This window comes from Notamacropus eugenii, chromosome 1, assembly GCF_028372415.1.
Source record: "Notamacropus eugenii isolate mMacEug1 chromosome 1, mMacEug1.pri_v2, whole genome shotgun sequence".
Classification (NCBI taxonomy): domain Eukaryota; kingdom Metazoa; phylum Chordata; class Mammalia; order Diprotodontia; family Macropodidae; genus Notamacropus; species Notamacropus eugenii.
The window spans coordinates 582105285-582128050 of record NC_092872.1 but is presented as its reverse complement, the minus strand read 5'-3'; the positions used below and the strand labels follow the sequence as shown (position 1 = coordinate 582128050).

The window sequence follows — 22766 nt, the reverse complement described above, 5'->3', positions numbered from 1 at the left end:
TTAACCTTTTATGTTACCTTCTGCTACATTGAAGCCTTGAAATTTTACAGGCTGGGCATAGTTGATCATTGTGGATAAATATGGGTGTATATTGGTTGTAGCACCCACATATTTGTAAGATGCCATCCATGCCTGCTCATCTTCCACAGTAACTAATCCCTGAAACATATTTAAAGGAATAAACACTTTTCATTTCTTCCGTCATGCTTATTAAACCTATCCTCTCAATGCAGTTTTGTTTTTTTGGGTTTTTTGGGGGGTAATGACTAAATTATATAAAACTGAAAGACTAATGTTTTTCTTCCTCTAATAAATAATGTGGGATAACTTGTAAATGTTTTCATTAAGGTCACGCATATGGAGGTCCTCAAATAATGGAGGTAGTTAATATGAGATGTTTCATTAAATTAACAAAAAAATTAACAAATAATTGTTTACATTGCCACAATGCTTTAAATGTTCAGTGCTTTCACAAACATTGTCTCAGTGATCTTCTCCACAGCCCTGTGAGGTAGGTAAGGCAAGAATGATTATTTCCACTTTGATAGATGAGGCACAGAGAGGTTGAATGACTTGCCTGGTGACAATCAGCAGGTGAGCACGAGAGCTCAGGCTTCTTCATTTATTACAATGTATCAACAACTAGTTTATAACTTGTGAATGAAGTTTCTTCTTAAAATAATATGGCATCTTGCTAAATATAATAGGTTGAGATTGCATCATGTCACACAGAAAAAGGAAGAGATCGCCTGTTTGCTTCCCAGGAAATTCAGGGTATAAAAATAAAACTTCTAAATAACAAAATTAAACAAATAAGAGGACAACAATGTCACTAAAAACTTTGAAGAGTGATATTTAAGGACTGAAAAAGCTCTTTGATAATGGGTTGAGGCTCCAACGCCCTGGATTATGAAGTGTGTTTAGTAACACACTGTTTTGAGCAAATCAACAGGTCTTGTCAGTAAAACAAATGACTAAATTAATTTTTTAAAGAGAAAGAATAAGTCAAATTGGTTGTTCAACCCAGCTGCCTGGCCAATTCAGCCCAAACCATCCAAATGGCTTCTTCACGGAATGCTTAAGTTGGTACTCAACACCTGCTATTAGTATTGATTGACTGCACACTCTTGAGGTGTTGATTCATGTCTTCCACATTCTGTGTTTTCTCATAGCCTTTAGTGCAGCTTCTTAATAGAGAAGGTACTCATTTAGGAGTTAATGATCACAATAATCCCCTATACTCAGAGTGTAGACTCAGAAACAAACAAACAAAATTCTTTGGACATGGTCAATGAGGGAATTTGTTTTGCTTGATTATCTATTTTTGTAAAAGGGGTTTTGTTTTTCTTTCTTCTTCAATTAGGGTGGGAGGAGAGGAAAAGGACATGAGGGAGAGAAGGCAAATTTTCATTGACCGAAAGAAATAAAAATTTTAAAATAATGATTAATCCTTATTTGTGTTTATTACAGAGTAAATATTATTTTTTCTTGCCATTCAAATTAAAAAAAAAAAAGCTAAGGGAAATATCCCCATAGCAAGCAAGACTGACTTGAGGGTGTGGCTTATGGAATCAAGGTCATTGCTTTACATTCATACTGAATTCATTTGGTAAGCACATCATTTTCATCTTTATGAAAAAAATAAACTTAAAAGTAAATTAAGGAACCTAACTCCACAAAATGTTCTTTCTCTACAGTTAAGTCAATATCTAATCTCTTTTCAAATAAAAAGGTACTAATATTTAATGTAGGGAAGTGCTAGCAATTAATGTTCTTAGGTCAGGTCAATATTTTAGAGTATCAAGATAATCATGTAGTTCTTTTTATTAGCCCTTTTAATTTCTTTTAATTCTTTTAATTCAGTTTCAAGGGGGTAGAGCTAATGTCCTAATGGACTATTTTTGATTTCTGTTTTAATAAGCAGATCTTGAAGACCTGAGTTTACATACTATAGCCCTGAATAAGAATACATTCTAATCAATCATGTTCTTTTCTTTAGGGTAAGCATTAGTGTAACTTAATTATACCTAAGCATGGCCATTATAGTTAACGTGTCCTTTTGGTATGATTTCATCAGGCTTTAATCATTTCCATATCTTGGAAGGTTTTTTATTAGTATTATGTGCTACAAAATATAAATGTTATACCTAAAAATAGAAACTTAAATTTCTCTGAATAGGGAAGAATAATTTAAGCACTGAATACTTCCATGAAAATCTAAATATAGGACTGTGTAAAATTATTCACACAATAGAATGTGTTTTCTATAAGCAGAGGAAAGTAGAAATTATAGGGAATCCTTTTTTATTACCTTTTTATTGTTTTCATGTTCAAGGTCTTCTGCAGCCTAAAGAGAAAAAAAAATTGTATTTACCCCTCCAAACTGCAAAAAATAAAATTACCCTTCACATATATAGGTATGTGTGTTGAGAAAAAAAACACACATAATTTATTAGGAAATCTGGTTTTCCAAGAATAGGAAGTATTTTCCAAGATTTTTTTTCAGTACAGAAAAGGATAAACATTTATAGTGTAATGATTTCGAATATGCCCCAGTAGCATATAAGCTCTTTGAGGTCAATGATTATTTTTAATTTTGCCTTTGTATTCCCAGCAGCACAGTGCCCAGCACTTAGCAGGCATTTAATAAATACTTATTGTATTTGAATGAAATTATATAAATCTGTTTCATTTACAGACAGTGAGGAGGGGTAAGTTAATATTGGTATAAATTTTTTAAAGCAATGAATGGATATTAAAAAAAAAAAGATGGGGCATTTCATTGTTCAGGATTGTCCTAATTTCATTGTCCTAATACTGATTTTCTTTTACCTAAAGCTTTACTTTTATATTTTGAGGCATAATTATTAAATAAGTTGGTTAGGTAAGGTTCCAGGGAGAATTAGTAAAGAAGTACCTAATAAAAATGAGCATGTCTCCCTAACATGTAAGATATATAGTAAGCATTAAAATATATAGGTTTTTGCTTTTTTTTTAAGTTTAATGTCGAGAGCAGGGTCTGATGAAGGCTATTGCCAGTTGGGTGGGGAGAAGTGCCCCAGTCAGGGGAAAAAACAATGTAAAATTGTTTGCGTTCATCATAAGAAGTTCCCCAAGTCTATGAATGCAAGAACGTCCAAAAAAACCACAATCATCAAACTTGAATAAATGAAGTGATTTGATGCTGCAGCTTATGAAACTAGTGCTTTTGCTTTACGTTCATACCATATTCATTTGGTAAACACATGATTTTCATCTGTATGAAAATTTGGTGTCAGAAGACCTGGATTTACAAATTATAATACCAAACTCTAAGAATTTCAGCTCTGTTAATACCAGCTGGGTGACCTTGGCCAAGTTATTTAACGTCTCTGAGCCTCAGTTTCTTTATCAGTAAAATTAGGGGTTGTTGAACTAGAACAGGGGTTCTTAACATTTTTTGTGTCATGGACCTCTTTGGAAGTGTGGTGAAGTCTATAGAACCCTTATCAGAATAATATATTAAATACATACGATCAAATAGTTAGGATTACAAAGGAGACTACTGAAATGTCATCAAAATATTTTTAAAAACAAGTTCATGGACCAAAGTTAAGAATTTTTGGACTAGATAATTTATAACATCCCTTCTAGATTTGTGTCCCCAGATCTCAGAACAATGTCTGGCACTAAACAGATGCTCATTAAATGTTTTATTCACTTGACTTGACTCAATCTTATGCAATCAATACAATGGTCTTGCATTATAAGTTCAACTCAATCGTCTTACATTGTAAGTTCACTCATGATCAGTTTTGTTATAAAAGCAGTTCATGCCATTTTTTTTGACTGGATTATTGAAGAGATGGAAGAAGGCATGCTAAAATAAAACTATTTATCGATGAAACACCAGAATAGTGGCCCAAAGAGTCAGAAGACCTAAGTTCTGACTCCACTCTCACATTCATTGGCTATGGGACATTGAGCAAGTTACTTACCCTTTCTTTGGAGTCAGTTTTCTTATACATGTAGAGTTTGCATTAAACAACTTCTAATCCTTTCCAATCATTTCTTGTTTGGGGGAGGGTTCTGTGATCACATTTGGATCCTATTTCCTAGCCTTTTTTAGGTCCAATGTTTTGGTGACAGTTTTGATATTCTGATACCACCCTGATCTTTGTGTTTTAGTCTACCCTACGAGGCAGATGGCTTTCTAGTGATGGCTCAGGTACCATTCTCTTACCAGCCTAGATAACTAGGGAGGGCCAGTTTCACCATTTGAATTGTTTGTGTATATTTTTTTCTCCAAAGAGTAGCTGATTTCCAAAATACAGAGGAAGGAGCTTGTGCCAATAATATAAAGGACAATGCCAGATGGACCATAATTACCTTAGCACAATTCCTAGAATGAGTAAGAAATTTAACAGATATTTATCGACTGACTTTTAAAAAAATTATTACTGTATGTCTTGAATGAGGATGCAAAAGTCTGTCCTCTAAAAGGGCCTCTTCTTTCTAAGCAGTTTAGAGGGGGAAATGAACAGCAACTTTATTTTCTTGTGGATTAAATTTCCTCAATTTCAGAACAAGCAGCTTCTTGTGGGGTTCATAGCAACCCCCCCAAAAAAAGACAAATGAATAGAACGCAGATGCCAACCTTCTTTACACTATTCGCAACAGCTTCCTTTTGACCAAAATCATCGGCAGAGAGTTCACTTCCAAATTTGAATTCTGGGTGAGCTTCCTCCTCTTGGTCAACTATGTGAAAGAGAGAAAATGATCACAATGGCATATAAGTAAGAGTTAGTCTGCCAGGCATGGTTCAAATGCTTGGGTATGAGATATGGCTAGTGGGAGAGAACAATGCTGCCAAAGTACAGGAGGTCTCAAAAACATGCGGTTCTGATTTTAAAACTGAAATGACATCAGCTCAGCAAGGATGCAAATGCCAATTCCATTTCAGTGAGACACAAGTATTCGAAGCTTAATCCTCAAATGCCTCTGCTATATTTATGGCTAAAAACATCACAGACCTTTTAAGGTATCTAGTTGCGTGTGCATACACACACAGACACAGACAGACAGACAGACAGACAGACAGACACACACACACACACACACACACACACACACACACCCAAGTACATAGATCTAACATTATTGAGAAAAATGCTGGAAATTTTGATTGGGATTTCAGTACTGTCTAATGAAGTGACAGGCATGGAAAAATGGGTTAAAAACATCTGAGGTCTAGGAAGAATTCTATAACTGATGTAAAAACTCTTTATAACATAACAGAAGCCAAAAGTTCAGAGGGCAGTGAATTAAGATAGTTAAGAGATATCACAACTCTACTTCTAAGTAATGAAAATAATAATACAATTTAATATGTGTGCGGTATTTCAAGATTCACAAAATATTTATACATATCTCATTTGGTTCTCACAACAAGTCTTTTAAGGTAAGTGCTGTTATGCCATTTTAAAGATGAGGAAACAACTGAGCAAAGTTAAATGCCTTGCCCTGGGTCACATAGCTAGTAAGTGTCTGAGGTGGGATTTGATCATGTCTTCTTAATTCTAAGTGCAGACTCCCAGGACACTATACCAAGCTACATCTCTAATATCAGCAGTGTTTAATCTTTCCTTTCACTTTAAAGACGCTCACATGAAATCCTTGATACCAAAGTTGTAAAGAATCTAAATTTTTATAAGTCTTATAGATCTAATTTATATATATAGATATAATTTAATCTAATTTATATATAGACTATATAATTTATGTATACATACATTATATATGCATGTATATAAAGTCTAAAATTCTAAACCTTTATTAAACTTTGACTTATTTGACTTACATCAGGTAAGAGTACATGACTCCAATGTCCAGTAGGATACAAACTCCTCAAAGGTAGTGACTCTTTTATTTTTGTCTTTGGAACTCTGGATAAACTAGCATAGTGCTTGGCAATTTATCATTGATTAATTGTCCTCTAGTCCACTATGTGCCAGGCAGTGTGCCAGATGATCAGGTACAAAAGATGAAACAACTTCAACTCGCAAGAAGTTTAGATTCTAATGAATGACTGACAAATAATGGGCATTTAACAAATGCTTGTTGAATTGAATTGAAACATATTAATTGGGTGGGTTTTACTTGGTTTTTTTAATTCTATAAGTAAATCAGGCATAATATTATCTGGTTTCACAGCCAGGAATTCATTTAAGGCTCTTCCTAGCCTGACTCCAACCTGCTTCTCTCACTTGTCCTCTTGTGAATGTTCTACTTTAGCCAAGGCAACCTTTTCATTACCCCTCAAGGATGTCACACCCACTTCCAATGCCCTGCCATTGATGATGTTTGGCCTAATATTGCTTCTCTGAGGTTTCATAATTTCTCTAGGAGGCCTTCCCCAATTAGTCCAGGCCATAGCTTCACTCATCTTGGTACAATATCTTTGATATATCATATGTGCTTATCTTGGCTGAACAACAGGGCTGTAAGATCCTTAAATATAGGAATTTTTTTCCCTTTCCCTTTTCTATTTTCTCTGACATCTAACATAGTATGCAGAAGCTATTGAATAGGTACTTGTTTACTGAGCTCAATAAATGAACAGTTATTTATGTGGATTTCAAATATTGAAAAATTACTTCTTATCTCCAAGTCAGACCTAACTTCTTTTATATTTTTGCAATACTGGTTTCCAAGGAATTCAGTGTGCATCTTGTGTTTCAGGATGCTAGATTTTAAATTGTCCGATTAGTGGACTTCACTTCCTGACAGCTTTTGCCATTCTCCAGCTGGTTGGGTTTCCTGCCCTTCTGAACTATGCTACTTTGAGCTTGGATGGTACAGATAATATTTTGCATAATTATACTCAAATGATTTACTAGAACTGAAGAAAGGTACTGGTGAGAGAGTTGAAGAACCATGCCCAGAGTTTAAGTAACAGGTATATACTGCCCTCTATATTCATTGTTCTAAGGGGAGTTCATGGCTCCCTCTAAATGACACATTTTAGAAAGGGCACTGGTAAGTTGAACAGTATCCACAAGATGGTAAGTCACATGATGTAGGGTCTTAAGATCAAGCTCTATAGAGACTGACTAAGGAAAGCTGGAATACAGGTAGCTCTCTATTAAGGTGACAACTGAATCCTCTAAAGTGGTCACCTTATTTGATTCACATAGCATATTTCCATTGGACTGGAACCAATAATGGTATTTATGTAAATATAATGTTAACTCATGTGAATTTGAATACAGGTGACCACTTCAAGGATTCATTAATTACCCTGTTTGGGACTTTGCTGTATTTAACCTGGAGAAATTACAGGGGAGGAATGATGTTTCCATTTATTTGAAGAACTGACATGTGGAACAAAGATTACATTTTACTTTTGTTAGTGTGAAATTACAGGACCAGGAACAACAGATAGAAGTTGCTAAGAGACAATTTCAAGCTTGATGTAAAGAAAGTCTAAATGTTAGACTTTCTAACAATCAGAGCTATGAAAAAAATGAAACAGACTGTCTCATGAGTTAATGGATCTCAAATATACTGGGGGAAATTGCAGAGAGGATTCTTTGGAAGTAAAAGTGAGGCTGGATTACATTTGCAGTCCCTTACTACTATGAGATTTTGCAATTCTATGATCTCTGGACCAATGATTGCCTGTTTCTGCACAATTCAGGCAACAGTTTAATATTTATTAAGCACTAACCATATAACTAGGCATTGTGCTAAGCAATGAAGATACAAAGAAAGGTCAAAATAGTCCCTGTCCTCAAGGACCTTATATTTTAAATATGGAGATGAAATGGACTGGATGGGTGGCAATCTGAGAGGAGAAGATAGCAGTAGCAGGGGCAAGGGGGAGGGAATGAAAGACTGGAAAAGGCCTCCTGCAGAAGCAGGGATTTGAGCTAAATCTTTTTATTTTTCTATTTTCACGTTAGTCATATTGAAAAGAAGAATTAAAACCAATGGGAGGAACCATGAGAAAGAAGAAACAAAACAAAACCAAAAAAGACAGCAAATAATATGCTTCCATCTGCATTCAGACTCCAAAGTTCTTTCTCTGGGTGTGGATAGCATTTTCCATCATGAGTCTTTTGGAGTTGTCTTAGATCCTTGCATTACTCAGAAGAGCTGAGTTTATCAAAGTTAGCCATCACACAATTTGCTGTTACTATGCACAATGTTTTCCTGGTTCTGCTCACTCCATGCAGCATCAGTTCATATAAGTCTTTCCAGATTTTTCTAAAGTCTGCCTGTTGAGCTAATTCTTAAGGAAGCTCAGGAAACTATGAGGTGAAGATGACCAGGCAGAGAATTACAAGAACTGGGAAGGCAAAGGTAAGGAGATGCAACATAGAGTGTTGTGTCTGAGGAAATGCAAGTAGGCCAGTGTTTCCATATCACAGAAAAGTACTGTATGAAAAATGGAAAGGTAGAAAAGTGCCAGGTAAGAAATAATTTTAACTACTTAAAAAATTCATATTTGATCTTGAGAGATAATAGGGAAACATAGGAATTTATTGAGCATTATATGTCACTGTGAGACCTATGCTTTAGAAAACATCTCTGTGCTGATTTGGAGATTATGGATTAGAATGGTGGGAGACCTGAGACCAGGCTGAGGGCTACGTAAATAGTCCTGGGGATAAAGGCTTGAACTAAGGTTGTGGCTGTGCATGTGGAGAAGGGATATGTAGAAAATGTTGTTAAAGTAGAAGTGACAGTAGGGGAACATCCAATGTTAAGTTTAAAATTAAGCTATTAGGCTTAGGACTTTAGACCAACAACAATAAGTTAGGGTCCTTTAATTCTTAGTAATACTGTGGAGACAATGAGGTCAAGGGCTTGCGAAGTTAGCATACATAGTTATCATTTGTGTCTCAGTTGGTTAATGTTAAAAAAAAATTCGTTTGTGGTCTATATCGTAAATGCTTTAAAAGAAGTATTACCTGACCAAAAGTTGAAATTGTTTTATGTGATATGAACTGTGTTAAAAATGAAAACTAAAAAAATATTAATAAAAATATTGGAAGTGACAAAACTTAACAGAGGATTGGATGTGTATGGTAAGACAGAGGAGTTGAGAATGAGACCCAGGTTACATGGTTCCCTCAACAGTAATAGGCAAGCTCAGAAGATGGGAAGGTTCTAGGTAGGAAAAGATAATGAATTCTGTTTTGGACATATTGAATTTGAGGGATGTCCAAATGACATTTGGCAATGTAGGACTATAATGCTGGGGAGAGGCCCAAGTGCCATTACTGGTCCTGGGTAATTTTTGAAGGCTATATGAATTTGGTAATTATCCCAAGCATGTGCTAAGTCAGAGAAATAGCCATTAGTTTGTTATGGGGTTGAATTCATCATGGAGAAGAATACAACTGTAGAGCTCCTTGAGTGAGGAGTTATGATCCTGAACGAATCATGTGACCTCACATTACAGGGTATTATAGGGCAGCTAGGTGGTACAGTGGATACTGTGCCAGGCCTGGAGTCAGGAAAATTAGTTCAAATCTGACCTCAGATACTTACTACCTGTGTGACCCTGAGCAAGTCACTTAACCCCAACTGCCTCATCCTGGGTCATCTCCAGTCATCCTGATGAATATCTGGTCACTGGATTCAGATGGCTCTGGAGGAGAAGTGAGTCTGGTGACCTGCACAGCCCTTCCTCACTCAGAACAAAGTCAAGTGCAAGTCATGTCATTATTTCTCTGATGGCATGGTCTTCTTCGGCAGCAAAGGATGAACACACACAGTGTTAGCTAGTTAATGTTAACTATTATTACTGTTGCTGTTGTTAATAAGTCTCTTCTCAAGGTCTACATTACTGCTTTTTAAAAACTGACCCTTCCTCGTTAGAGTGCCAAGTTTTGAACAACAGCTCTCTTGCTGCTTCCCCTTTCCAAAGAGGATAATAGCATTATGGCAAAGCAATAAATTCTCACTGCAGTTTTTAGGTCTTTATATAATACTAATTTTGGGGTAATTGGTAAGTAAATGCTTTGTAAATTATAAAGGATGATGAACACATGGGTTATTCTTATTATTAATATTAAAGTTCAATAAAAATTCTTTTTTCCTTCTTTAACTCAAATGTCTTGGGGACCTCAAGAATCTTATTTATCCAAATAACTGCCACATTTCTCCAGTTCACTTTCTATATGTAAATACAGGTGGTTGTCCTGTCATTTTTCAGTCATGTCTAATTCTTCATCAACTCATTCGAGGGTTTTGGTTTTTTTTTTTTAGCAAAGATACTGGAATGGTTTGCCATTTCCATTCTCTAGCTCATAGATGAGGAAACTGAGGCAAATAGGGTTAAGTGATTTGCCTAGGGTCACACAACTAGTAAGTGTCCAAAGCCAGGTTTGAACTCAGATCTTCTTAACACCAGGCCTAGCTGCTCTAGATATAAGTTTGCTACTAATACTCATTTTCATAGCACTTTGATTCTGCTCATTCAGAGATGAAATAAATAAAAGCGGAATTCATGTTCAAGTTCATGGGCAAAAACCTAGAGCATGGAGTTGTTTTGCTAATCCCATGCCTTCTCCTGAAAATGCTACAGAGATTCCCAGGCTGTGAATTTATGACCAACAGTTGAATACACAATGGGAAGGAGGAAGGACTAGCTGTGACATAATTTGAATAGTACAGTAATGGTCATGCTCCTATGTCATATTTTGGCTTTGAAGAACATTAAAATATTAGATTGGCACATGGGGCCTAAATGAAACATAATGGATTAGAATGTCATTTACACACCTAAAGGTTAATTAAGCTAAAAAGTCAGTTTTTATACTCTCACCTTGCTTTTCAAAGAACTCAAATAAACATAATATTTAAAAACTCACCACTTTCTATTTCTTCTTCGTTGTCATCTTCTAAGATATTTACTGGGGCTGCTGATTCTCCAGCTTCCATCATACTTTTTAAAGCTTCAAGCTGTTCTGTTTTTTTTAAAAAAAAGACAAATTAAATCACATATCATAGGTTCATATTTTGTAATAAAAACTGATAAGGGAACACCAGAATGAGTAGTCAGTCAGATGGCTTGAGAACCTCTGTTTGTCTCTGGGAAGCTAGTGCACAGGAAGGTATTTTCTAGCTATTCAGAAATTCTTTAGGATGCTCATTCCCACATATCTGGGATGTGCCCATAGTCATTCTTTATCTGGATTTTTCTTTGTCTTTTCAAACTCATGTCCCAAGTCCCTATAATCCAGCTCTCAATCTCTCCTGCTTGGTACCTTCTGCTAATTTCTGATCTCTCTCTGGCTCAGCCCATCCTCTCTGCAGGATTAACCAGCCCTGATTGCCCCTTCCCTAGTCCCTACTTCCTTGAAGAATTTCAATGCTATTAGAAATAAGCCCTCTCATATCCTCTGATTTTTCTCCTTGAACACACTGCCTTTACAATCTTCTCCAGCAGACACTTTTACTCCCAACAAGTCAATGGGTCAGATGGAAGGATCAGGTCTCTCCTATTCTCCTACTGATACCTTCAGAAAATTGTTTTGTGGTCATTCAACATCTCCTTTTTGGCAAATATTTCTTAGCGGCATGGAAAGAGAATAAGCATCAATATAGTGCTTACTATATGCCAGGTATTGTGCTAAGCACTTTAACTTCATCCTCACAACAAACCCGAAAGGTACGTGCTGTTATTATCCCCATTTTAGAGTTGAGAAAATTGAGGCAAATTGAAGTTAAATGACTTAGTAACTATTAATTACTGACGATTATACCTCCTCATCTTCAACTCATGCAGCAATCTCTACAATACTCTTCCACTTTCTTTTTAATTTTCTTTTTATTTTCTTTTAATTCCTTAAGTGTTTCCCAATTACATGTAAATTTTTTAACAATTACTGCTGCTTTAAATTTTGAATTCCAAATTCTCTACCTCCCACCCACCTATCCCTTCTCTTTGAGAAAGCACACAATATAGTTTCAATTATACACGTAAAGTCATGGGAAACATTTCCACATTAGTCAAGTCGTAAAAGAAAATGCTAACAAAATAAAACAATAAAAATAAATAAAGTGAAAAAGTATGCTCCACTCTACATTCAAAGTTCATCAGTTCTCTCTCTGGAGTTGTATAGCATCATTCATCATGGGTCCTTTGGAATTGTCTTCAGTAAATGTTTTGATCAGAGTAGCTAAGAGTTGATCACTGTTACAACATTGCTATTACTGTGTACGATGATCTGGTTCTACTCACTTCACTTTGCATTAGTTCATATACATCTTTCCAAGTTTTTCTGAAACCATCTTGCTTGTCATTTCTTGTAGCACATGTCACAATCATGTACTACACTTACTTGTTTAGTCGTTCACCAAGTGATAAGCATCCCCTTGATTTCTAATTCTCTGTCATCACAAAAACAGCTGCTATAAAAAATATTTTTGTCCTTTGCCTTTTTAAAAAAATCTCTTCGGGATACAGACCTGGGAATGGTATCTCTGGGAGAAAGGGTAAGAACAGTTTCATAGCCTTTTGGGCATAATTCTTAATTGTTCTCTAAAATGTTTAGGCTAGCTCACAACTTCACTTGCCATGAATTAGTGTTCCAATTTTTCCATATCCCCTCTAGTATTTGTCATTTTCCTTTTCTGTCATGTTGTCAATCTGATAGGTTTGATAGGTATTTTGAAAGTGATGTAATTTGTATTTCTCTAATCAGTAGTTATTTAGAGCTTTATTTTTTCATGTAACTTGGTAGCTTTGATTTTGTCTTCTGAAAACTGTCCTTTATTTATCAACAGGGAAATGGCTCTTTTTAAAAATAAATTTGGCTCAGTTACCTATACATTTGATAAATGAGGCCATTATCAGAGAAATTTGCCATAACTCCTCCCTCACTCCAGTTTGTGTTTTTTTTTTCCTAATTTTGGCTGCATTAGTTTTGATTGTGCAAAGGCTTTTTCATTTCATGTTATCAAAATTATCTAGTTTACTTCCTGGAATTTTCTTGTTTGGTCATAAACTCTTCTCTTACTCATAGCTCTGAGGGGAACATTTATCCATGCTCCTCTAATTTAATTATGATATCACTCTTTACATCTAAATCATTTATCCATTTTGACTTCATCTTGGTATACAGTATGAAATATTGGTCTATGCCTAGTTTCTATCAAACCACTTTCCAGTTTTCCCAGCCATTTTTGTCATGTGTTGAGTTCTTACCTGCAAAGCTTGGATCTTAGTCAAACATTATGGTCCTGTACTACTGTGTATTATGTACCCAATCTATTCCACTGATTAGGCAGTACCAGAATGTTTCAATGATTACCACTTTGCAACATAGTTAGAAATCTGGAAAATGTTGGACCATCTTCCTTAACCCATTTTTCCCCATTGATTCCTTTTATATTCCTGTTCTTTTGCTCTTCCAGATGAATTTTGCTATTATTTTTTCTAACTTTATAGAATAATTCTTTGGTAGTCTGATTGGAATGGCACTGAATAAGTAAATTATCGTAGGTGGAATTTTTCTTATATTGGCTCAACCTACCCATGAGCAATTAATATTTCTCCAATTGTTTAGATCTGTTTATTTGTGTGGAGTGTTTTGTAATTGTGTTCTTATAATCCTTGGGTTTGTCCTGGCAGATAAACTCCCAAGTAATTTACAATGTCTGCAAATTATTTTAAGTGGGATTTCTCTATCTCTTGCTGCTGGGTTTTACTGGTACTTTTCTGCTTTCCATAATGATTCCAGCTCCTTGCTAAAATCACTTTAGCACCTGGCTTGCTTTTCATCTCATCCTATGATGTCCATCCCTTTTCCCCCACTTCTTTGCAACCTTTATTCCTTTCTTTATTGCACTTGATTTAATTCCCTTTATGGATTCTTTCCTATCTTCCTACTCTCACATTTAGGTGATGATATTCCAAAAAAAAAAAAGAAATTCAGCCCAGCTATTGACTTAAATCCTATTCCATTTAACTTCTTTCTCGATCGCCAAATTTCCCAAAAGAGTAGTTGATGTTCTTTCTTTCTATACCTTTTCCAAGGATTTAATTCCCAATTTCTTTCCATTTCCATTCCACCTTTAGCATCCAAGTGAAATTTCTCCCATGAAAGTCATAACTGATCTTCCCTAATTATCAAATCTAATGTTTCCCTTTGTGTTTGTGTCCTTGAATTTTCTTTGTCTCTGTTGACCAACAGAGTTTACCAACTCTGACCAACAGAGGAGTTTAGACTCCTTCCTTAGGTACCATGATACTTATATTTGTTCTCCCCTACCTGTCTATCATTTTCACAGGCTTGACATTTTCCTCCCTAAATGTATGTATTCTCCAATACTCTATTGACTTTCTTCTCCCTTTTCATTTTTTCCCTTGGAGGGGGAATAGGGTCTCATCAAGTCCCAAGCCTTCAACTATATAGCAATAATGATGATGATATTCATAAAGATGGTTAAGTTAGATATACCTCATTATGAATAATCATTATTATTGGTCTATATGAGGGTCAAGGTAGTGTAATAGACCACAATCCTCAAAGTCAGGAAAGCATGTATACAAGGCCCACTTCTGATATAGATAGGCTATGTGAACAGTTCACCATTCAGTATTCTAGGTGTACTGTGAGAAGGCCCAACCATGTTGGCCCTTCCTTACCATTCATTCTTCACTACCATCTTATCTGGCCACCTGTTCCATGTCCACCCTAGTTCCTGGCCTAGTTTCTTAGGGATGACTCCACCTTAAAACCAAATCAGTGATTGTTAGGTCCTCTTCAAGAATCAATATATCCTAAGAAGATCCAGTCATAGACCCTTTAACTGGTTCTACCTCCATAATGACCGCTTGATCTTCTTGGGATAAAAATTTTCCTGACCTCATTCTTCAATAGTTAATATATTCCTACCCCATACCCCATCATACTTTCCCTATCCCATTGACTTTGACCTTCCAAATCACTGTACAAATATTCCCTGTACACCACTGCCCATTCACTTATTTAACCCAACATTATGCCAGTCTACATCCATATGTCCCTTTCACTGAGTTTTCTGGGATACTTAATCTATACTTTAGAAACACACTTTGACTTTTAAGCCTTTTCCTTACTCATTCTTCCATCTTTTTACACTCATTGAGACCTAGCTCCCTAATGAAAACACAGTATCCCTGACCAGCCTTTCTAACACTGGTTACATTTTCACTTATATCCAACTCATTGGTGATGGTGGTGGTGGCGGTAGAGTCAGAATGCTTCTAATTTAATGCATATTTATTGCTCAATCAAGACTCTGATAGCTATTATCTATGGAACCCTACAGTATACTCTTTCCTTCCTCAATGGATTCAGTGTCTGGTTCACCATCTTTTTCTTTCATCTCCTGCCCTCACAATAGGGGGTTTTAACTTACATACTGATAGTCTTTCCAATACTCTAACTTCCACGTCTCCCAATTTATTTATTTCCGATGACCTGCTCTTCCATTAAACCTCAGCTACACACAGAGATGAACACACCCTTGACCATGACCCACAAATGTACTTACCATCACACGTGTTCTACTTCCATATTCATGAACTCAGAAATTCTCACACATAATCATGACTTTTTATCATTATATCTTTGCTGTTGCCTTAAAACCCTCTCTTCTTTACATCCACTGTGTCTACCAACGCTTCCACCCCTTCTGTTCTTTCTGAAGTCATTACTCTTTCCCTTGCTCTACACGCTTCTCCTCATCTTGATAAATTGGTTAGCCAGTTCAATTCTCATCTAACGTCTCTTGTGCCCTTATCCTATCAAAGATATCACTCAGCCAAGTTTTGATTTTAGAGAACTGCTTTTATCTGGTACTTTTTCTTCTCACATGCAGCTAAACGAAGTTGGAAAACTTCATGAAACCATGCAGAATGGCACACTACAATCTCAACTGAGTCCTCAGTGGGGTAGGTCAATCTTTTAGTTCCTACCTAATTACCCCAATGAGCACAGGCTTTTCAAACATTTTCCTCGTTCCTTAATCCTCCCATTGTTCCTCCATCACTTATTCTCTCAACTGAGCACTTTGCCTCATTTTTAGTGAAATAAGTGAGGCCCATTCACTGAGGAGCTCTTAGTCCCTCCTCCTCACTTCATATATCACTCTCATGCTTTCTTTTACTATCTCCTCTTCACCCCCAACTCACATAATGACCTGCCCCTCTTCCTTGCCAGGAAAACCCTTCAACATGCACAAATAAACCCATTCCATCCTATCTTATCCAGAAGACTTCACCCATTATGATCCCTAGTTTCTCATTTATCTTCAATCTTCCCATGTACTGCTTGCTTTCCTACTGCCTAAAAACATAATCATGAATATCCACATCTCAATAAACAAACAAACAAACAAAAGACGTAGGTCTGTCCATCTCTGCTAGTTACTGTCCCACATCATTCCTCTTTTTTTGTGGCTAAATTCCTTGAGAAGGTCCTCTATAATCTGTATCTCCACTTCCTTTTCTCTCATTCTCACTGTAACTCTCTGTAGTCTGGCTTCTGACCTTATTCAATCTAAAACTACTCTCCAAAATTACTAATGCCCTTTTAATCATCAAATCTAATGGCTTTTTCTCAGTCTTTATCCTTCTTGACCTCTCTATAGCCTTTGATCTGTAGAGCAATCTCTTCTCTGTGATATTTTCTTAAAGTTTTCATAATACTATTTTATCCTGGTTTTCCTCCTACCTTGTCTGAGCACCACTCATATTATTCTTCTGGGTGAATCTTCTTCCACATCATGCCTGCTAACTGTGGGTATTCCCCAAGACTCTGCTGGGATTATTTCTCCTTCTATACTATTTCTCTGAATGTCTTACCAGCACCTATGAATTCACTTATCATCTCAATGCAGAGGATTCTCAGCTCTATCTGTCAGTATCTAAATTCGGTCTTACATTTTCAACTTCCTATTGGACATCTTGAATTGGATGCCTAATAGACATTTTAAATTCAACATGTTCAAAACTGAATTTGTTATCATTTTCCCCAAATCTTCCTTTCTTCCTAAGTTCTCTATTATTGTAAAAAGTATCCTCATCCTTCTTGGCATCCAAGCTTGCAACCTAGGTATCATCCTTGATTTCTCCCTTTCTATCACCCTCACATATCCAATCAGCTGCCAGTTCCTGCTCTTTCTACCTTCATAGTTTAAAAGGGTCAAGGTCTCCCATTGCATCCTGGGCCATCTCTAATCATCCTGATGAATATGTGGCCACTGATCCCAGACAGCTCTGGAGGAGAAAGTGAGGCTGGTGCACAGCCGTCTGTCACTCAAATCAAAGGCAATTGCAAGTGATATCATCTTCCTGATGTCATCGTCCTCTTTGAAAATGAGGGACAAACCACAACCACAACCTTCATAACTTCCCCCACACCTGAACTCTAACTCACTCTCTCTCTCTCTCTCTCTCTCATGACTTCCCTAGCTCAAGTCCTGACTTCTGCAAGAAGCCTTTCCTGGTCCTTTTTAATTTCAGTGCCTTCCCTCTGAGGTTATCTCCCATTTATCCTTATATGGCATGTTCATGCATAATTATTTGTTTGTTTCCCCCATTAAACCATAAGCTGCTTGAGAACAGAGACTTTTCTTTTTCCTTTCTCTGTATCAACTCAATTTAGCATGGTGCCTGACACATATTAGGCACTAAATAAATGCTTATTGATTTAACTTGAATCATTTCTCACATCCAATCGTTGATTCCACCTCCAAATATCTCTAAAAAATTCCCCCCTTTTCTGTAATTACTGCCACTATCCTTGCTAAGTCTTCATTATATCTCCCCTTCACTAAGACAAAAATATTGGCTCTATTTCCTTCTGGTCACAATCCATTCTGCACACATTTGCCAGATTCATCATCCTAAAACCAGGTTCTGATCACATACTCCCTTGTTCCAAACTTCCCGATCTCCTCGTAGTCTACTGAAAATCATGGCATTTAAGGTTCTTTGCAAAACAATTAAAAGACAAATCCCTCTTAGATTATAAACTTCTTGGAGAGCAGGGACAAAGTTTTATTCCTTGACACATAGTAGGTGCTTGAGAAATGTTTGATTGTTTATCTATGATTGTATCACACCCATTTCATCAGATAGTGGTTTGCATAATAAATAACTTCAAATGAAGTGACTAGTGCTATAGAAACACATGGATAAAGATCTTCCAGTGAACTCTGAGTCATAGAATAACCCAAATCCTACTCTGTATGTTTCAAAAGTGAGATCATCCTGCAGCAGTGAAGGGCAGCACCCTCAGGTTAATCATATGCTTTCATGAAAATGGCTCAGACCAAAAAATCTGGTGTAAACAACTTTGGAGATAGTAAATGTGTGACCTATGCTCTAGGACACAAAGTATTAATGCCAGCATCATGCTATTTGGAGCTATTTATCCACTGACCTGACAGGCAGGTCAGAGAGAAAATATGGATACTCGAGTCCTCAAGAATATATTTGAAGGAAATACATACTAAGAACTCAAACTAATTTCAAAGCAAATGAGGGGAAAATTATGCTAAGTTTAGCAAGAACCTTTAAAATTAAGCTTACTATACAGATAAATTGCAAGAAGAAACTTATTAAGAGCAGTTGAGAAATTTGACGTTGAGAAAGAAAGAAATATATTCCACCCTGGACACTCACCTCGTCCAGACACATAAAGCATATTTGTTTTAATTAGCATAGAGGTGTATTTGACTTACTTTTTTCCACCTCAGGTTTCAGTCGTTTGTTTTTGATCAGTATTTTTCTTTTGAGGTCATTAGGGGACGGTAATGGTCTTCCTGGTTCAAGCTAAAATATCAAAGAAAGGGATATATATTATTGAACAATAACCATGCACCTCATGCAAATATTAACAGAACTCCCAGATTCAGACTGAAGATGAGGATTAGTAAACCAACAAGCTGGATGACAGAGTCGGGATCTCAAAAGATCCCAACAGACTGGAAAACTGGGTTAAATTTAATAACACAAAATTTAATAGGAATAAATGGACAAAAAACTGGCCTTAGAAGTCCCATTTCTAACCCAAAGTAGTCCTGATGGGGTACAAGCCCAAGCCTAGATCTTCACCCCTAATCCCCTCAAAATTTGAGTCCCATTTGTCCATAGGCCATGAAAACCCCACCTTGAATCTTTTCACTTGATTTGGCTTTTCATGCCCAAATCTGTAACCCTTAACCTGGCCAAGCTCTCCATTGTCTGTTATCTCCTGATTGCCTCTGGCTACTTCCCATCCTTGATCCCATCAAAATCCCATTTTCTTGGTTCTAGTGCTAGTGTTCCTCCTCATCCTGTGATTTGTGACTCAGGACAACTCAGGAGTATACATGGTGCATCAGAGTCCTATATCCATTGGTCCTAACTCCAAATGGTTCCCTGTATTCTCTTTTGGAGGTGTCTGAACTCTAGTTACCTCAGCTACTGGCCACTCCTATCAAAACGCTTCCTAAACCCCTCCTCTAGTTACCCTACACTACTTGGCCAACCCTATATCCCTCTCACAATCTTTCCGAATATAAGATCCTTTGTGCCTCCCTGAAAATGATCAGATTCAATCTAGCTCAGATTCTATCTGACCTGCTTGTCAATACAAGCATCATAAATGCTCAGATTTCTTAAGAGTCTGGCCAAGATGGTGGATCTTAAATAAATTTTTTCTTTGGCTGAAAGAAGGCTTGAGTCGAATTCATTCAGGCAGGACCTGGTGTGCCAATATTTTGGACTATAGGATCAGATCCTTAAAATTATTCACAGCAGCAGTCCTCAGGTATGTTAACCTGCCCTGATGGGCATTACACTTAGCCAAAACACATCGTATTTTGTGTATTCAGTTCCATATACCACATTTTAGGAAAATTCAGAGGAGTTTGAAGGAAGCAGGGATGTATAACCTATAGACTTGGGAGTGGTGGGTAGAGATGATGATATATCTATTTTTAATCATTTAATAGTTGTTATGTGGAAGAATGAATATATATATATATTATTACATAGTTATAGATGATATAATATTACACATCTCCCTACTATATATCAATAATTATATGCCTATATACTATAACATTCTGTCTTATCTATCTATCCATTCATTCATCTATCTATCTAGTCTACCTGGCTCCAAAGCCAGGTCTACCTAACAACAGAAGGTGGAAATTGAAGAGGTTGATTTAGGATTTTAAAAATTTCCTACCATTAGAGTATTCCCAAAGTAGAACAGGTTGCTTTGGGAAGCCATGGGAGCCTCCTCACTAGAAGTTTTCAAGGAATATCTGGATAACCACTTACTAGATACAAAGTAGAGTAAATTTTTCAGGTATAATTTGGGTTAGCTTCATTTTCTATTTCACTATTACTCTATCCTCAGTCTGCTTGAAAGTCTAAACTATTCTTGGGCTTTAGCCCCCTGATTCTAATTGAGTAATAGAACATATACTGAATTAAATTTCTTTTCTAGAATGAAATTTAGGACAAATATCTACTGCTGCTGTCCTTTGTTCTTGGAGTATGACATCAAGGAGGTGATACTATGACATGCAAATGAATCTGACTTAGATGGGGAAGGGGCTCCTTGGGAGCCATCTGGACCCAGTGGATAGGTATAGATTGGGATGACTGCGGATGCAGTAGGAAGCATCTTAGATTTGTTGTCAAAGGTCATTAGTCCTAATCTTGCCTTGGCTAATATGTCTTCCTATGTAGGCTACTTGACCTCTGCCTCTCAGTTTCCTTATTTGTGGGGTGAGCTTCTTTCTAACTCAAAATCATTTATCCTGAGGTCCTTGCCTCCTCAGTCTGTGATTCTGAGTTTCTAGCAGTTATACATCCATATTTCCACTAGATGGCAGTAGAAAGAGTTTCCATCTATTTTGCTTATTCCCTAAATGGTATCAGTTTTCAAAATCACAGTTTTTCTTAGATTGTGTCTCAGAACTGAAAATTAGATAGCCACCCCTTTTGGTATTTAACCTAGGGAATGTTTTGACCAAGGTTAATTTCACAGGTCCCTGGAAAATTATGTTCTATTTAGGATATTTTCAAAGAGTGTGAATTGACTTTAAAGACTTAGGATCTGCTTCTAATAGACTGAAATGATTAGTTCATGGAAAAAAGAGAGAAAAATTTCTAGAGTTTTACCTTGTTATAAACTTGAGAGTCTTGTGATAATTAGTAGGACAGGACTCTCTAGCTCTTTATGGTCCAAATAAAGACTTGATAGAGTCCCTGAACCTTTTCTGACATAGATGCTTTGACCATTGTCACTTATATCTGTCCCACACAATGGACTGTGGTGCCTGTTGGAGGGTATTCATAGTACCATCTATGTGTTGTATGTGTCCACATGTAAAGAAAAGTGGAAAACTAAGGGAGATAGCTGGATTATTAAAAGACAAACTCCACTTTTACCTTAATCGTCTATACCTTCGGGGAGGGAATACTGTATTGCTCTTTTTGTCTCATTGCAATAGCCATGTGAAGTAAGGGAAACTAGGTGGTGCAGTGGATAGAGCACCAGTGCAGGAGTCAGGAGGATCTGAGTTCAAATCTCACCTCAGACACTTGACACTCACTAGCTGTAGCTGTGTGACTTTGGGCAAGTCAGTTAACCCCAATTGCCTCATCCTGGTCATCTCCAGTCACCCTGATGAATATCTGGTCACTGGATTCAGATGGCTCTGGAGGAGAAGTGAGGGTAGTGACCTGCACAGCCCTCCCTCACTCAAAACAAAGTCAAGTGCAAGTCATGTCATTATTTCTCTGATGGCATGGTCTTCTTCGGCAACAAAGGACGAGCACACACAGTCATGTGAACTCTCTTCATCCTTGTCCTTCCCTTTCTCTCCCTTTAATTCAAACTTTCCTCCAAGCACCCATCTCCTTTTTTATGTCTTTCTCCAACTGGCCACAGTAATCCTTCCATCCCCAGAATTTTCATGCCACTCACTTAGCATTTAACATAGTTAAAAATCTCATACACTGCTAGATAAATGTGTCTATGTGTATGTAATGTTTTCCCAATTAGACTGTGAGTTCCTTGAAGGCAAGGGATGGTTCAAATGTTTGTTTTTGAATCCCCAGTGCTTATCATAGGGACTTGCATTTATGTGCTCAATCGATATTTGTTGTTTCTCATGATAACAAAGTGAAATGTACCAAAAATTAGTAGCCTTTTCTATAAGAATGAAACTAAGAACTAGAATTATAGCAATTCTACCAAATGAAAGTCTGGGAATAGGCCTAAAATAAAATTGATACTCCCTCTATCTTTTCTATTTCCAATTTACTTATTTGTTCTGAGAAATTACTTGTGGGGAAAATCTGAAGTGATTACATACATCTTCAATAATTACTATGGATGGACAATGAACTGGACCTAAACTGAATAAGGTGAGGAAGAGATAAACCTGGATACAATATGGGAAATTGCATTGAGCTTTCAAGAGATACAAGTTGTACTTTGCTGCCAAAGATCATCCTTTTACTGGTAATATTTTCCCAGTGTTGCTCTAAGAGGGGAGCCATTCATGAAGTACCAGATCAGCCTTAGAAGACTCAAAATTCCAGATGACCCAAAGGTAACACAAAGACAAATAGGGAGAGGAAGACTGTTGTGGCATGTAACTGGTGATGAGATGTGTGAGATAACTGGAATAAGACATCACAAAGGGTATGTACAACCAGAAAGATGGTGAGTAAATCAAATATCAAGAGTGAGAGACAGTAAAAAGACAGTCTG

At 36.7% G+C, this 22766-nt stretch overlaps 1 protein-coding gene across 14 annotated transcripts in view; it reads right to left on the bottom strand.

The window, feature by feature from the left end:
* PLCB4 (phospholipase C beta 4) overlaps positions 1 to 22766 on the bottom strand; it is a 482923-nt gene that overhangs the window by 75737 nt on the left and 384420 nt on the right. For 13 of the 14 annotated variants that reach the window (XM_072634439.1, XM_072634436.1, XM_072634435.1 and 10 more), the window contains 5 exons: positions 18730 to 18820; positions 10863 to 10958; positions 4637 to 4737; positions 2312 to 2347; positions 18 to 159 (listed from right to left, as the gene is read on the bottom strand). In XM_072634439.1, the coding sequence (XP_072490540.1) occupies positions 18 to 159; positions 2312 to 2347; positions 4637 to 4737; positions 10863 to 10958; positions 18730 to 18820 (466 nt within the window). The remainder of the gene's footprint in view (positions 1 to 17; positions 160 to 2311; positions 2348 to 4636; positions 4738 to 10862; positions 10959 to 18729; positions 18821 to 22766) is intronic. The other variant, XM_072634445.1, reaches the window with a different exon arrangement.